Genomic DNA, 17233 nt, shown 5'->3' with positions numbered 1-17233 from the left:
CATTTGAATGCACTGGCTTCCAAACACTAAAATAGAGTGATGGGAATTCTTAAGAAAATGGGAATTTGTGTTTGGAATGGCAATGGTAGCATTGCTGTGGATGGTAGGGGTGGAAAGTTATAAAGACATTTCTGGAGGAAAGAGGACAAGGATTTCTCTGGATCAGGGGAGGTGAAATTCTTGGAATATGCATGATACAACCATCATCAAGTGATTTTGAGGTATAAAATATGAAGGTGTTTTATTTTGGGTAATTAGTATTGGGGGATAATAGTATCATTCAGAGGTATCACAGGGTTATATATATTAGGAAATCTGTAAAATCCTGCCAGTTACAATGCTTTGGGAACACCTAGAAGATAGGACCTAACTTCTAGCACTATATGTTTCTTTTAATCTGTAACAAATATTTATAGTCTCCTGAGATTATATTAAGGATAGAAATGAACAAATGACATGTGTTGGGTCGGCCACAAAGTTCATTCAGGTTTTTTGGTAGCAATGTTCAGTTCCTTCTGGAAAACCTGAAATATGGTAGATAAAGGCCCCTCTGAGTCCAAAACTGTTGGAAGAGGGAAAGTAGAAACAAAGCAGAAGTGAAGATGCCCAGGGAGATAACAGCACAGAAAAATCTAGGTTTAGGTCTTTTCACTAGTAAGTATTCAGGAACTTCCCCACCACAAAGCTCATCTCAAAATTTTAAGCCCAAATGCTATATCCCTCACAACATTCTTTCTCTAACTCTTGGTCTTCATTCTCTTTCTGCTATTCCTTTCCTCTTTATCTCCTTGTTTTGTCTTTTCTTTTGCCCTACCTTATGTTTCTCTTCTCTCTGGGGGCAAGATGAGAGAACTATCTAGTACTCTCAGAAGAGCAATGAGTAAATATATCTGAAACCAAGCAGTGACAGCCATGAGCAGCACAAACACCAAATGAGGGGTTTGCATTCTTGAGCAAGCCTGTTGGGCATCCCATAAAAAGCCTTAAATTTTAAAAAAGACCTATCTTTCATTGAATGGGGTAGAAGGAGGAATATTTAGTTTTTGTTTTATGCATTTTGAGACCATTTACATTTTAGCCAACATATCATAAGATCATTTTTTGAAGCAATGTTTCCAACACTATCTACCATATACTCTCTCTTTAGAAGTTTCCCCTAAATAAGAAACTAATTTATAAATGATGTTAATCAGCTGGAACTATTAGTTCTAAAATGTGAACACAGAGTTAGGAAATTAAACAAGACAATTAAGACTCTTTATGTAGCAATAACTTATTTTAGTAAAGAGAAGAGAGCAAGAATTAGCTACCACTTGAAAGATTTTGGTCTAAAAATCTGACTGTGACTTGAGCAGTACTTAAGTACTTAAGCAGTACTTCTACTGGGTTTTCACACAGTAGATGGTAGTTCTTGCTTTAATTATCAAAAAGCTTTCAAGTTTGAGGGCATATGGAATCATCTTATGCAAGCTTCCTCCTTTCTGCATCATTTCTCTCATTATCTTAATTCATATTTTAACTGAGCCTTTTACAATTTGCAGAAGTTCTCATACATTCTATCTTTTTTTTTTTTTTTTTACAATATCACATGAAAGCTGGGACAGTACAGGGATCATTTGCTTAATCATATACAGGAAAAAAATGAGGGCACTGACGTCGATCCTAGATCCCAGAGGTCTCCCTGTTACCTCTCACATATCTGGGTCCTCAATTTTTGTCACACTCCCTGAACACTTCTAGTGTTTCAGATCTTTATCCCCATTTACTATGGCACAGTGAGTGGCTTAGACCAAATTACATATTTAATACCAACTAACTGGCATATCTGCCTGGAACTTAACATCTTATAAACACACTTTTCTCCTAAAAGTTCCTGTTATTCTGAAGAGATTTTCTATGAACTTTCATCAGGGTCAATGGTAGCTCTATCACTAATACAATTGGCAAATCTTGCTACGGGTACCATGTTGAGGAGGTCCTTATTTAATACATCTAACTGCTGATGTGGGAGACCCTCTTGTTTTAGAGAATGGGTGTTTTCTAGACTGTTTTCCCTCATTCAAAGAAAATGAAAAAACAGGATGAAGGCACACAGAGGCTTCCCCATTCTGCTTACTTGGTGGCTAGGATCATCTTTTTTCTTGCTGTCTGTTCTTTCTGTTCCATATGTTGTCTGGCAAGATGTTCTCCTACTGCTTTGGCTGGAAACTCTGTTTCACAAGTGTAGCCAAAATCTCGAGCCAAGTGTAACGCCTCCCCTGTTGGCAGACAGTAAAAGTCAGTTTCTCACTGATGTCCACACTCAACGAGAGGAACACCTGCTTTTTCCTCAAGCCTCATTCCTGGCTGGGGGGTCAAATGGATGGATCATTTTTCCCATTCACTGTAAACAATCCAAGAGGAAAGGAGCTTCTGGGGGGTCGGTGAAGAAACAGAAACAGAAGCTACTTACCAGGCAGGGGTATGTGGAAAACTGTAGGAGGAAAACCGGAACCACAGTCAAGCAGTTCTGACTCCCCGGAAGGCTCTGACCATTAGACCAGACACACATCAGAGATCCTACATCTTAATGCCCTGGGCAAAAAGCTCTATGGGCATGTCATTTTGTTGCTGCTCAACCTATAACTTATTTCAATGTAACTGAAATATTCAGATATCTTTTCCATGATATCTTCCCTTGTGGCTTCCATAACAGCTTCCTTGTGGCTCAGCTGGTAAAGAATCCGCCTGCAATGCGGGGGACCTGGGTTTGATCCCTGGGTTGGGAAGATCCCCTAGAGAAGGGAAAGGCTGCCCACTCCAGTATTCTGGCCTGGAGAAATCCATGGAATTCCATGGGGTCCATGGGATCACAAAAGAGTTAGACACGATTCAGCAACTTTCACTTTCACTTCACTGCCTTTTCCATGAGACCTATCAAAACATCGACAAACGGTCCACATAATTTTTCAAAGACTTTGGAACACTTTGGAAAGGCAAATAATCGAATTATGTCAATTTCATAACATTATGTTGCTAAAGAAAGCATACTGCATACTTAGAGTACTAGCATTGTCAGGCTTTATGGTGAGCCTCAGTACCTTTTAGCACCATGTACAGTGCTTCTTCAGTACATTTTTAAAAATAATAATATTTTAAAGTATAGTATAATGATTAATAATGTTTGTTCTTTCATATAATCTGAACCCTGAGCAAACTTTTAAGACAAACCATAAAATGACTTATCGGCAAAGTAAGATTTGGCCACGGATGTCAGTTTGGAAAACAACAATATTTTAGACTGGCGATTCAATTCTTACATGATAGTATACATGTTAGAGTATTTTAAAAACTCAATCAAGCCAATTCTTAGCTGACCACTAAAACTTTAAAAAAGCAAGGTCTTGCTACATATGTACTAAGCACCTCTTTTACTCAAGGTGCAGTGCTAGGTATGAGTAAAGGGGGTATAAAAGGACACCAAAGATTGTCCCTGTTTCTAGGAAGATGACAATCATATCAATAATAGTAGTCACAGCAACAATAAACCCAGAAAACACCTTAGTAGCACTCATAAATTATATTGCATCTATATAAGCATTATCTATAATCTGTACATGTTCATTAACATTATATTAATATTATATATAATGAATGTTATCATATTGTATTACAAGTATCAAGTAACTATTAGAGATAAAAGATTTTCAGAGGAGGAGAAGGTGGTACTCATGGAAAGGTGACCAAACAGTCAATCAAATTTTGCCATGAAGAAATTAAAAAATAGTCAGGTTTGATGTGTCAAACCTCATGACACTTGTTTGGTGATTGGCCAAAGCAATGTATTTGATTCTGTTTTATATTCATAGAATAAATAGTAGTTAATAACTCAATACCAGGAAGAAATAAAAATGATTAATATACTACAGAGAAGGAGGAAAGGTTTATAGATACATACACATAATAGGCTAACTAATTTCAATGAAACATCCCTTAGTAAAGATACTATTTTTTTTCCTCTAGAAAAAAAGAGAAATAGTAATCTTTCAGATTGGGAAGCTCATATTTATAAAAATGACCCCAAAATTATCAACAACAGAAAACAAGAAAACATTTTAGGATAGTATAGAGCTGAAAAAATATAATCCTGAGAGTACTTTTCCTTTAAATTTTTCTTAGATACATTTTTTCCCCTTAGGATCTTTAGTTGTAAAAAATGTAAATAATAATGTTCAATATTTGTTTGTGGGATTTTTTCCCTAAAAGCTTCTGTCTCAAAGGTTTCTCCTTATCTGTCTTAAGGAGAAGAAGGAACAAGACGAAGGGTTCTTTAATGATGGTTTAGTTATATGATTTACGCCCATAGAGCTAATGGAAATTGGTAGGGTTCCTGCTCTTGTTTATTTCAGAGAAAGGCACACTTAGCCTATGGACAGCTCCACTGTCACTAGGCAGATATTAGTTAATATCCTGATTTGAAGTTTCAATGTGTACAAATATTAACCATACATCAAAATCAGACTTCCGTTTATAGAAGTGTGTTTAAATTTTATTTATGCTACTATGAGACAAGAATGTTGCGATTCATCCTTTTCATTCATTCCCTGAGTCTTTAACAATTTTTTTCATTCCCCAAACCTGAAAAGCCCTGTTCTAGGCCTTGGAAGGGTCTAATTTAATATAAAAATGTGATAATGTAGTGAAATGCTAGATCAGATAATGCTTTGTGAATGATCCAGTCATAATTTTCCCCTTAGTCTGTTTCAAAGCAGCAACAGGTCTTAAGTTAAGACTTTTATATTCATGTGGTAGAAAACATCATTTTTCCTCTATTCAAAATAGAAAAATGACAAAATGGATAAAAGAAGGTCTCTATATTGACTAGTCTGGGTAGTGCTAATTATTGGAGGGTCACACTTTTGGATAAAGCTGCAAGGTATGAGTAATATTTTAAAAGTGCTTATCACAGGAGTTGATCACCCTAACCAATTAGGAAAGAAAATGTGTGCTTATTTGACAGAAGAAAAGGCACAAAGTTTTTTTTTTTTTTTTAAGGCACATTGTAGGGATGTCCCTGGAGGTCCAGTGGTTAAGACCTTGTTTTCCAATGCAAGGGGTGCAAGTTCGATCCCCACTGGGGGAGCTAGGATCCCACATGCCTCGTGACCAAAAAAACAAACATAAAAGGAGCAATATTGTAACAAATTCAATAAAGACTTTAAAAATGGCCCACATTAAAAAAAAAAAAAACTTTTAAAAAAAGGACATTGTAATGCCACGTAGGATGATGACTTTTCCTAAGAAAATGACAGATGAGAGATAATTCAAAAAATTTCAAATGTGAGGTAAAAAATCTTAAAGCTTGACCCAGCAAAGAATGGCTATAGCATCTGATCAGAGAACAAACTCATGTGTGACCTTAGGACTCAGAAGTATTTTGCAACTAACACAAACACCTTTCACAACTTCATCCTTGTAGAGCAAGTCGAGTTATATAAATTGATCTGTCTTCATATTGCAGTATTCACACAGAAACTGATATTTAAATAAAAACTTAAGAGCCTATTACAGATACACACAAACATATATATACACATGGATATATGTACAATACACTGTTTTCCTCTACTCTTTGTGCAACAGGAGGAGGCGTGAAACAGTGCCTACAGGGGAATGGCAGCATGCCTCTTAAATTTTGTGCTAAAACCTTTTTCTTGAGGATCTGGGTCATTCTATGCAAAGCTCTCACCGTGCGGAAGTTTTAAAAACAGTTTGGACGGAACAGGTGCTATTTACATTTGCACTGACAGCCAGATCCTTTCTTCCCTTAGCTCTGTCTACTGCTTTTTCCTGCTTGCGAGGTAGCATTGTTACTGGATGTAGAACGACGCTACATCAAAAGAAGTGGCAAGTGAAGACACTGATGTGTAGTAGTTAAAACGTGTAGACTGTGCCACAAAGCTTTGGGTGTGAAAACCCAAGAATGAACGATTAAATGGGTCCATGAATTGAAAGGCACGTGATATTCAGGAACAATGACAAATCTATAGTTCAGTCCTGTACCACAGGCATCATCGAGTCAACAGGTTTAAGAAAAATGAAATGTGGGGAGCAGAAAAGCATGTGAATAAGACATTAGGGGATTCAACTGATTGGTAACAATAAAGATCTACAAGCTTCTCTGTCTCTGTGCGGGGACGAAGTACCCATGTGAACAAGTAGGTGCAGTAACCTGGGGTGGCACAGTGATCCCTGAAGGGTTATACCCCATACAGCAAACATGGCTGCTGTTGCCTCATTTCTGCGCATGACGAGATAGGCTGCCCCATGGTGGCTGTTTCCCAAAGTGGATTTAATCTCTTCCTTTATTTCAATGCATTGTGGCACCTGATAAACCAGTACTAACCCACCCCCACTGTTTTACACCACCGAAGCAACACAGTAACTTTGGCAAATACGTCCATTGTTATTTCATGCCATTGCAAGAATTACTATTTTAGAAGTAGGTTACAGGGGGATAGTAAGAGAGCTTAGAGTGTTCTCAGTGCAAGGCTTTAGGCTCTCTAGGCCAAGGAGTGCCATCCTCCCCTTCCAAAAAAGGGGAAACCACTCAGGGTTTTCAATTTTTCAGCAGGAACAGCAGCAGTTGACGACCCATGTTGAGGATCTCTTTCCAAAAGCTGGTACAAGCAAAGTTACAGAATACGGGAAGAACATAAAGAGAGAATTTGCTCCCTGGTTTCAGGGCATTCGTTTTTCACACTGTGAGGCAAACAAACAAACAAACTGAAGGGTAAATATTAGGAAAAATGTAAATGGCAATTATTGATGTAGCCCAGAAATGGACAGTTAATGGAAAAATGTTTTTTGAAGAAAGTGAATTGCTCATTTTCCTGACATTCTGGGTTTCCCCATTATTTTACCTGAAGTAGATCTAAATGCATCTTTTTCAAAGATTTTTAAAAACTGGAGTATGATTGCTTTACAGTCTTGTGTCAGTTTCTCCTGTACAACAAGCATGACATCAGCCATATGTATACATATATTCTTTTCCTTCGTATCTAAATGCAGTTTTAAAATAGAAATGAACACATCTGATTTCAACATTTTATCCAGTCATTAAGGACTTTTTTTTCCCTTAAAATTACTGTATTTTAGAGGTAAATATATTTTAGACAACTATCAATAAATATCTAAAACTAGTTTGTACTGAAGATAATTCTACATCATTATTCACTGGATAATTCTCACCAAACATCACTAACTACATTGCCTTAGAACCTATTTAGGTTTAACTTCTTACTGTAATACTCAATAGTATTCAATGAAAGCAATAATTCATATGTGTTAAATTCTACTCACATATCTGTGATTTCAATTTTAATTACATGTATGGAAAATAATACATTCAAATCTATCTCTGGGATTATTCCAAGAAGTACCTATTGGAAAGCAAATTTGAGAATATTTTCAAATTTGGATAAGATATTATATTAAATAAGTTATCTTATAACATCAAGCTGCAGTAAATCCTAAAGCTGAAGAACAGGTTTAATGTATCTGTTATAGGCATCCAGAGTGATTCTAACAGGAGTGCATTCTGTAACACTATATATCATACAACCTGGGTTATAGATAAGGGTCTTAGAAGGTGGTAGTTTCTCTATTTAATGATGATTTTGTTTCAATACAAATACTTTGTTTTCAAAGTGATAGTTTTATTTCCCATTCCATGCCCTGTACTCAGTACAGTATCTGATTCATAATAGGTACTTAGTAAACATTTGTTAAATGGAAAAGCTTTCAAATATTTCATTGGCAAATTATAACAACAGTCTTGAGAGGTACCCTTTACAAAGAATATAAATGAAAAATTAGAACAAAGAGAATTGCTAGAAAGAATGAAATTAAAAAAAACACTGAGTATATCATTGTATCAGTGAAGCCATTTAATAAAATAGGTAAATTTAAAGAGAGTGTTTTTCAACCCTTGCTATTCCCACAACCGGGGAGTCTATTAAATACGTATATATACAAGTGCACACACACACACACACACACACTCACACATACACACATCAGGGTTTCATCCTACATCATTTAATCTCTGGAGCCAGGGCATCTGCATTTTTTGAAAGCTCTTGACCTCCTCTCAAGCCAGGTTTGAGAATTACTGTCCTAAGTTGAAAGGAAAGCATTATGTGGGAAGGAACTCTACACCTTCCCCCAAACCAGGATTCTGTGGCTTATGCAAAAGAAAGCAGTCACTACAGAGTTAATATTAAACTGTAAAGGCCTCTGTCTATCTGGGTTCTCTGCGTTCTGCCTTATTGGCTTTAACACAGAACCCGCTCTGGAAACAAAAATGGCGATGTGATGGTAATGGAGACATAGCATTCTTGGGGGAGAAAAGTCATCAGTCTATTAAAAAGTACTTTTGTATAAGGAGATTTAATGTAAGACAAAACTTGCTTATCATAACAGTAGGGGAAAATGAATTATCAATAAAAGGTGTTGGGACAACTGGCTGGCCATCTGGGCCAAAAAAGCGAATAAAATTATATCATACATCCAACAACAAAAAACCTCCAGATGGATCAAAGATTTAAAGTATAGATCCACAAAGTAATTAGAAGATAATGTAGGAGAAATATTTTATAATCTTGGAATAAAAAAAGGACTTTCAAAGTGTTATAATAAAAGCTAAAAGCTATGGAATGAAGTATGTGAGAAATATGATTATATCAATATAAAAAAGTTCTGTATGATATTGACCTGAACAAATAAGCAACCAAACAAAAAAAGTCATAACAGCAAACAGACAAACCAGAGACGGGGTGGAGAGGCTTTGCAACTCATATCAGAGACATACAACCTGTTTTCCTTGTATATAATGAACACTTACAAATGAATGAGAGAAATGTCAAAAATTACCCCCCCAGGACAAAGTGAAGAGACAAAAAAGCTCATAAAATTCTCCTAAGAATATACTCAATCTCTTTCATAAAAGATGGAGTTTATTTTTTTTCCAATCAAATTAGCAAAGATCAAAAAATTGATAGTACCCGGTTTGGACTAGTGTATAGAGGGAAGTACTCGCGTATTGATACTTCTTACCTCCATCATTGATAAAACTGTAAATTTAAAACTACTGTAAACAGCAATCTTCCAGTAATCTCCCAAAATTACAAATGCAAATATCTTTTGATCCTATAACACATTCTTAGGAATTCACTGAATAGATGTACTTGCATATCTGTAGAATTATTTGTATAAATGTGAGCTTGCCCATTGTGGCACTATTTGTAAGAGCCAAAGATTAAAAACTCCTATATGATATCTAGTGGAGTACTGGTTAAATACGATGCCTTTAAACAATGGAATACTGTGAGTGTTTAAAAGAATGAACAACTTTCAAAAACTGAAATAAAAAGAACACTAAGATAAGGTGTGAAAAAATGTGTAGGACAGTATGTATAGATTGCTATACATTTTTTATTTATTAAAAAATAATTTATTTTTAATGAAGGATAATTGCTTTACAGAATTTGGTTGTTTTCTGTCAAACATCAACATGAATCAGCCATAGGTATACATATGTCCCCTCCCAGTCGAACCTCCCTCCTACATCCCTCCCCATTCCACTCCTCTAGGTTGACACAGAGCCCCTGTTTGAGTTCCCTGAGACATACAGCAAATTCCCATTGGCTTAGACTGCTATAATTTTTAAAATGAAAACCAAAACTATGCATACATACAATAAACACACACACACACACACACACACACACACATCTCTTTGGAAGAAAACAGAGAAACCAATAACATTTCTTTCTTCCAGGAGGGGAACTAAATGAAGGATACAGTGAAAAGAAGCTATTTCACTCTTTTGTAACTTTTGGGTTTTTACCCTCTATATAAATTATCTATTTAAAATTATATTAATTAAAAACAAAACTACTCTCTGACCTAGATCTTAGAAAGTTTTCATTCAAAACTCAAATATTTGTTGCAAATTAAAACCTAAAAACTTCCACTACTATTCAATGGGCATTAGATATCACTAGGAATTATACAGTTTACAGTTTTATTAGAATACCTACAAATTTTGATAAATCTTAACAATGGAAATAAGCAGAAACAGGAGTGTTTGAAAAGCACATTAGTTGGTATAAACTTTGAAAGAGAGTATAATAGAAAACAGAAATGAAAAACCTAGAAAAGTAATGAAGAGACATGCTTTCAAGGGAGCATCACGATTCATGAGAGTGAATACTAAGCTGGACCTAAGGGGTAGGGAAGGACTGAGCCAAAAAGGCTTGGATAAACTTGACTTTTTGTGCCTGAATAGGAGTAGGACTCTAAGGACCCCACAAGCACACAGTCAGACACAAAGGCATGCGTGTAATAGCCTATTTCCTCTACCCCTACATGTAAACACCTTTCTCTCTGAAAATGAAAGAACCATAAGATTCAGGTCAGAGGAGTACTATTAGGAAGCAAGCAAACAATTTAAGAAGATTCCTCTGAGATTGTGTCTATTTATGGATAATATAAGACGCTGAGACCAGTCGTTGACAATTCTGATAAATATTAGTTCTCAAATATTAGACAAGGATATCGGACTGTCATCTATCACTAGTCAAAGCAGAGTCTCTCAGATAGAAACTATTCTGTGACTTAGAATAAGAAATATACAGATAAGACAATACCTATTAGTCTGAAAAAGAGCCATTTTCCAAGAAAGACCTTAAAATGACTGAAAACATAGACTGCACTAGCATTTACTAGTCCAATTCCACTGGCATCTCTGAAATGCAAAACTGTGCCCGAGAAGACACGGTCAATGCCAGAGTGTGTGCAAAAGAGGATAGCAGGGTCCCCTAGTGACTGGGGTTTTCCAGCTGATCATATGACCAAAACGAGCACCAATGAGAACAGTTATAATATAACAAGGAGTCAATTTATGGTCTTTCTTTAATCATACACAGTTTTAGAAGAAAGCTAGACCTTGTTATCCCAGAGGAGGGACTAAAGTGGAAATACATCTGGAATGGGTGGTGGAGACGTTATATCAGGATGATGGTCCTTTTAGACCTACTAACATGCTGTGAGTCCCTGGAGGTCACCCTTAAACTCCACATACCCAGAGAAATCCACTGTGGTACTTGTGTGAATATCATGGTAATATCAGCTTTGTCCTAAAGAGCAAACAATCCTGAGCGTACCCTGTGAATGTATTATTACTGATACTAAAGGATTTGGTGTTTTGAGGCCTCAAATAGTGAACAATATCTCTTCCAAACAGCCATGGACTAATTATAGAAAAAAAAATCTGCTCCCTATCATCTCTTTTAAAGGAAAAGAATTCATTGTCAAGTTGATGGTTCTTTTCCCTGTTTTCTCGAAATGCAGTCATACAGACTCAAGATTAGAGACAAAAGGGAAATAGCACCAACTGATAGCACTCCTTTCTCCTATCTTTGGTTGGTTTGGCTAAAGTGGAAAGAAAATATTTTGTAAGATAGTCTAACTAACTAGATTGGCATCCTCTTGAAAGGACAAGAGATACTTTTTATAATTATTCCAGAAAAATGGAAAGAACCAAGATTTAATGTCATCCTAACTTTGAGGGATTAAGTGGCAGCAGATGGTATATCAGGACATTTAAAAAAAGAAAAAAAAAAGGACAAGAAAGCTCAACAAATGTGCTCAGGATTCCTACCAACATGAGATGTCCAATCCATAGTGAAAAACAGGCCAGCTTCTTTCTATTCCTTGGTTACACTGTTACACTGTTATAACTATAAATATATAGCTGAATTAAGAAGTAGTTCAGCAATGCAACTGTTCAGAATCTATATCACTAACATAAATTAAAAGCAGAGACATTACTTTGCCAACAAAGGTCCGTCTAGTCAAGGCTATGGTTTTTCCAGTGGTCGTGTGTGTATGTGAGAGTTGGACTCTGAGGAAGGCTGAGCGCCGAAGAATCGATGCGTTTGAAGTGTGGTGTTGGAGAAGACTCTTGAGAGTCCCTTGGACTGCAAGGAGATCCAACCAGTCCATTCTGAAGGAGATCAGCCCTGGGATTTCTTTGGAAGGAATGATGCTAAAGCTGAAACTTCAATACTTTGGCCACCTCATGCGAAGAGTTGACTCATTGGAAAAGACTCTGATGCTGGGAGGGATCGGGGGCAGGAGGAGAAGGGGATGACAGAGGATGAGATGGCTGGATGGCATCATGGACTCGATAGACGTGAGTCTGAGTGAACTCTGGGAGTTGGTGATGGACGAGGAGGACTGGCGTGCTGCAATTCATGGGGTCACAAAGAGTCAGACACGACTGAGTACCTGAACTGAACTGAACTGAACATAAATCTGAGTGGAAAACACATGATCATGGTGCAAACCAGACCTGGATTCTCCTCCTTGCTGTTCTCATAATCCTGTGCAAAATGGTGAATATCACTGTATCTTCCTTAGTTTTCTCATTTGAGAATAATGATCACTAAATTTAATTGACACTGACTTTGTGCTGGGAACCCTGTGAACCACTCTACAAACATCCTGATTTCACTCCCATGACAATCTTATGAGGAGGATACTGTTATTGGTGATGGACAGGGAAGTCTGGCATGCTGCAGTCCATGGGGTTGCAAAGAGTTGGACACGACTGAGTGACTGGACTGAACTGAACTGTTATTAATACTTCTTAACACTGATGCTTAGAGAAGCTGTGTGTCTTTGCTTATAGGACACAGCTAGCAAGTGGTAAGTGGTAGAAGTGGGTTCATACAAAGTTATTTGACTCCAGAAGCACACTGTTAAGCAGAGGTACTTCGTGCCTTGGACTACTCAGTCTTCCATTTCCCTCCAGGGCTAAAGTTTTATGATTCTGAGTAAATTCTGCTATGAAGTAATACTGTTGTTTAGGGAGAGAAAAACGAGAGGACAGGTACTAATTTTTAACAACTGCCTCTGTCACCCATGGCATCAAGTGTTTAATCTAGCAAATGGATTTAATGCTACAAAAGACATACAAGGCAGATGTTATGGAAGAAAGGGGTGCTGGACCGTCCAAGGTCTGTCCTTTCTTTTACACTACAGAGTTGTTGCAAAGAAGGTTCGGGACATGACCTTTTCTAGCATATCTCACACCCACCTCTGGAATTAGGTATGGTCATGGGACTAGTTGTCATGGAACATAGACAGTAGCAATGTAGGCTACTTCCTGGCCAAGTAGGTAGCAAGCTGTGTCCTTTTACCATCCGATCTTTCCTTATTGTGAGCTGAATGCACAGGGCTTCGAGAACCTAGAGGAGGGCATAGCTAGAGGCAGAAGGATTCTGGCCCCTGAATGAGACTATGAGAGGAAGGAAGGGTCCCGAGCAGGAACACTCATGTCATCTGTGAAGACTGAGAAATAAGCTTCTATTGTGTTAGTTCAGTTCAGTTTAGTTCAGTCGCTCAGTCGTGTCCGACTCTTTGCAACCCCATGAATCGCAGCACACCAGGCCTCCCTGTCCATCACCAACTCCCGGAGTTCACTCAGACTCTCATCCATCGAGTCCGTGATGCCATCCAGCCATCTCATCCTCGGTCGTCCCCTTCTTCTCCTGCCCCCAATCCCTCCCAGCATCAGAGTCTTTTCCAATGAGTCAACTCTTTGCCTGAGGTGGCCAAAGTACTGGAGTTTCAGCTTTAGCATCATTCCTTCCAAAGAAATCCCAGGACTGATCACCTTCAGAATGGACTGGTTGGATCTCCTTGCAGTCCAAGGGACTCTCAAGAGTCTATTGTGTTAAGCCCCTGAAAATTTGGAAATTAACTGTTATAACAGATAGCACTACCCTAACCATTACAGATAGCATCACCTTTGTCTGTATATACGGAAAATGAAGCTTAGTCAGGCTAAGCAACTGACCCAAAGTCAGACAAAATGTCAAAAGTGATATTATGGGGGGTGTACAGGATAGGGTCTGGAAGCCTACTGATTTCTTTTTAACTGAAGAAGGAAGCAATAGCAACAAAGGTTTTAGATTTGAAAGAGTGAATAGAAATCATACACATATTTGTAAATGGTCCCCTTTCTTTTGCTGATGGATATTTATACCCTTCCCTCCCCCTATATTGGTTTTTAAAATATATATGTTGTTCAGAAGCTCAGTTGTGTTCAATTCTTTGTGACCCCATGGACTGTAGCATGCCAGGCTTCCCTGTCCTTCACTATCTCCTGGAGTTTGCTCAAACTCACGTCCATTGAATCGGTGATGCCATCCAACCATCTCATCCTCAGTTGTCCGCTTCTCCTCCTGCCTTTAATCTTTCCCAGCATCAGAGTCTTTTCTAATGAGTAGAATTTGACCTCTAGCCATGACAAACTGAAAAGGCTTCCCAAGTGGTGCTAGTGGTAAAGAACCCGCCTGCTGATGCAGGAGATATAAGAAAGACACAAGGTTCGATCCTTGGGTCAGGAAGACCCTCAGAGGAGGGCATGGCAACCCACTCCAGTATTCTCACCTGGAGAATCCCATGTAGCCTGGCAGGCTACAGTCCATAGCGTCACACAGAGTTGGACTGAAGCAACTTAGCATGCACACATACATAACAAACTGAAAACCAAGGCATTTATGTTTAAGGACTTAAACTGTGCTTCAAACTCCTGGTGTTACCTGAGAATGCTATGTGAGCTTTTGCAAGTTCAGCAAAACTGTCCCAGGAAAGCACCCCACTCAAGTAAACAAAACTTCCCTTCAGCAACACTCTGCAGCTTTGACCATCAAGTGAGGTGGGAGTGATGGGCAAGAATGACTACATACCTGACTCCTCATATTTGTTTTAACACCACCAACACTGCAAAGATTGTAAAATGTAGGGGAGGCAGTTAATTGGTGATTCATAAATAATAAATATATAGCAAGGATATTAGAACTAGGACAATAATATTGGCCATTTCTTTGAATGCCTTCCAGAGACAGTATTTTTCCCACTCTAAGAGAGTCTGGGATTATCCCAAGATCTCAGGAAGATCAATAAATTGGGTTGCTGCTGCTGCTGCTAAGTCGCTTCAGTCATGTCCGACTCTGTGTGACCCCATAGACGGCAGCCCACCAGGCTCCCCCGTCCCTGGGATTCTCCAGTCAAGAATACTGGAGTGGGTTGCCATTTCCTTCTCCAATGCATGAACGTGAAAAGTGAACGTGAAGTTGCTCAGTCGTGTTCGACTCTTAGTGACCCCATGGACTGCAGCCCTCCAGGCTCCTCCGTCCATGGGATTTTCCAGGCAAGAGTACTGGAGTGGGGTGCAACTGCCTTCTCCAGTAAATTGGGTTAAGCAACTCTAATCTGAATTTTCCAGAGAAGGACAACTCTTTGGTATTATAGATACCAGAGTGGACCAAGGAGAAGTCATAGCAATGTGATTAACAAGGGGAAATAAAAAGAACTTCAGCCTTGCAATAAAGTGGATAAAAGAAGCTGTACCAACCATTAGTTATGTATTTAAACCCTATTAAATGAAGGCATATGGGTAACAAGGAAACAATTTATTCAGGGGATTAGTATTACATTCGGGGGATTCTGAACTCAAATACTTATATTTTATTGTAGATCAAATATATCTGTACATGTGGACCAAAAAATAAATCCCCATTCTAAAGATGTACCTTACTAAAATGTCCCCTTTCAAACAGCTTTAAAAGGTGAAAAAAGTCAGCCACTTTTGAGTTTATCCCATTGGTTACTAGGTGCAATGATATTTGTAACCAAGTTGTGAATAATTTAAATATTATAAATTTGCATGAAACAGTCCTCTCATAAGTTCTTAAAACTGTTCCTAAAATAATGACTCTAATACGTTGATTTGACAATGATGCTAGGATGGCACTGTTAGTAGAGTGATTCCATTTAAAAGAAATATAGAAAGGAATGATTATAAAAGTAATTAAAAACTAAATGATTGAAAACCCAAAGCAAACATGGAAATCTAGGAATATCATGATGAAACCACTACTAGACTAGGGACAAGTTAGTTGTTGTTTCCTTTTTTTTTGATAAATAAACTTTCATTTGCTAATTTCAGTCCCCATCATAAGGAACCTTACTGTTCATTGTTTGTATCTTGACAATGGTTAAGTCATGTCTGCATGGAGGGTCTAGTTGGATCCCCATATACCTCTCTTTCCTTGTGATTTTTATCAAAATAGCAACAATGGAAAGGATGAATTCAAATCATTCCCAGAAAGCAGCAGAGACAAGTACTGAAACGTCACAGAAGATGGACCTTCAGGAGATGTATTTCTAAGTGTGGTCAATGAGGCCAATCAGATATTACTTGTCTTGTTCTCAAGTGCTATACCAAAGTGGGAAAGGGCTGAACAATTGCCGAATGCATTGGGTCATCAGGAAGTTAAATTTTTTCCATTATCATATGTGAAAAGGATCACCAGTCCAGGTTTGATGCATGAGCCAGGGTGCAAGGGGCTGGTGCACTGGGATGACCCAGAGCGATGGGATGGGGGAGGGAGGTGGGAGGGGGGTTCAGGATGGGGAACACATGTACACCCGTGGCGAATCCATGTCAGTGTATGGCAAAACCACTACAATACTGTAAAGTAATTAGCCTCCAATTAAAATAAATAAATTTATATTTTTTAAAAAAGCATTCATAATCAGTGTATTTGTAAAATGCAAATAAACTTGATTGAAAGTTAAAAAAATTTTCCAAATGATTGAAAAAAACAAGTATTCTTTCCTACAAAACCAGAGGTTTACAAGAAAGCTGATGAACTATTTTTGACAATTAGAGATATTATTTTAGAATTTCTGGAGAAATGCATGTAAAATGTTGCTGGCTCCTGTAAAAATGTTTGCTTGAGGGGCAAAACTATTACCCAAAGACATGGTCAAAGAAAGGTCCACGAATACCAACTAGTAAATATGGTAAAGTTTTAATATTTACTAGCTAAAATTATGTAAGCAAAACATGCTTGAAATAACTAAATCAAATTCACATTAGCACCAACAGGACCAAGATCACAAAATATTAAGTTCTCCTTTTATTTTAAGACAACTTGTAGTTTTTAAAACTGTCAGTCATGACGTGTGACTCAACAGTGAGTCTTGAAATAAATTTAGTGGGCTTATGTTTAACATTTAAAAGTAATGGGTCTACAATTAGCATTCTAAAATAATACAAAAATATGAAATAGAACAAAAATACTGTAATACATATTAATGTATATAATATAGT

The 17233-nt window shown here is 37.6% G+C and overlaps 1 protein-coding gene across 1 annotated transcript in view; it reads right to left on the bottom strand.

The window, feature by feature from the left end:
* TFAP2D (transcription factor AP-2 delta) overlaps positions 1-17233 on the bottom strand; it is a 60445-nt gene that overhangs the window by 24164 nt on the left and 19048 nt on the right. Inside the window, exon 6 of the mRNA XM_069563501.1 lies at positions 2117-2258. Within this exon, the coding sequence (XP_069419602.1) occupies positions 2117-2258 (142 nt within the window). The remainder of the gene's footprint in view (positions 1-2116; positions 2259-17233) is intronic.

Source organism: Ovis canadensis, chromosome 20 (assembly GCF_042477335.2).
Source record: "Ovis canadensis isolate MfBH-ARS-UI-01 breed Bighorn chromosome 20, ARS-UI_OviCan_v2, whole genome shotgun sequence".
NCBI classification, from domain to species: Eukaryota; Metazoa; Chordata; class Mammalia; order Artiodactyla; family Bovidae; genus Ovis; species Ovis canadensis.
This window is presented reverse-complemented; position numbering and strand designations above follow the sequence as displayed.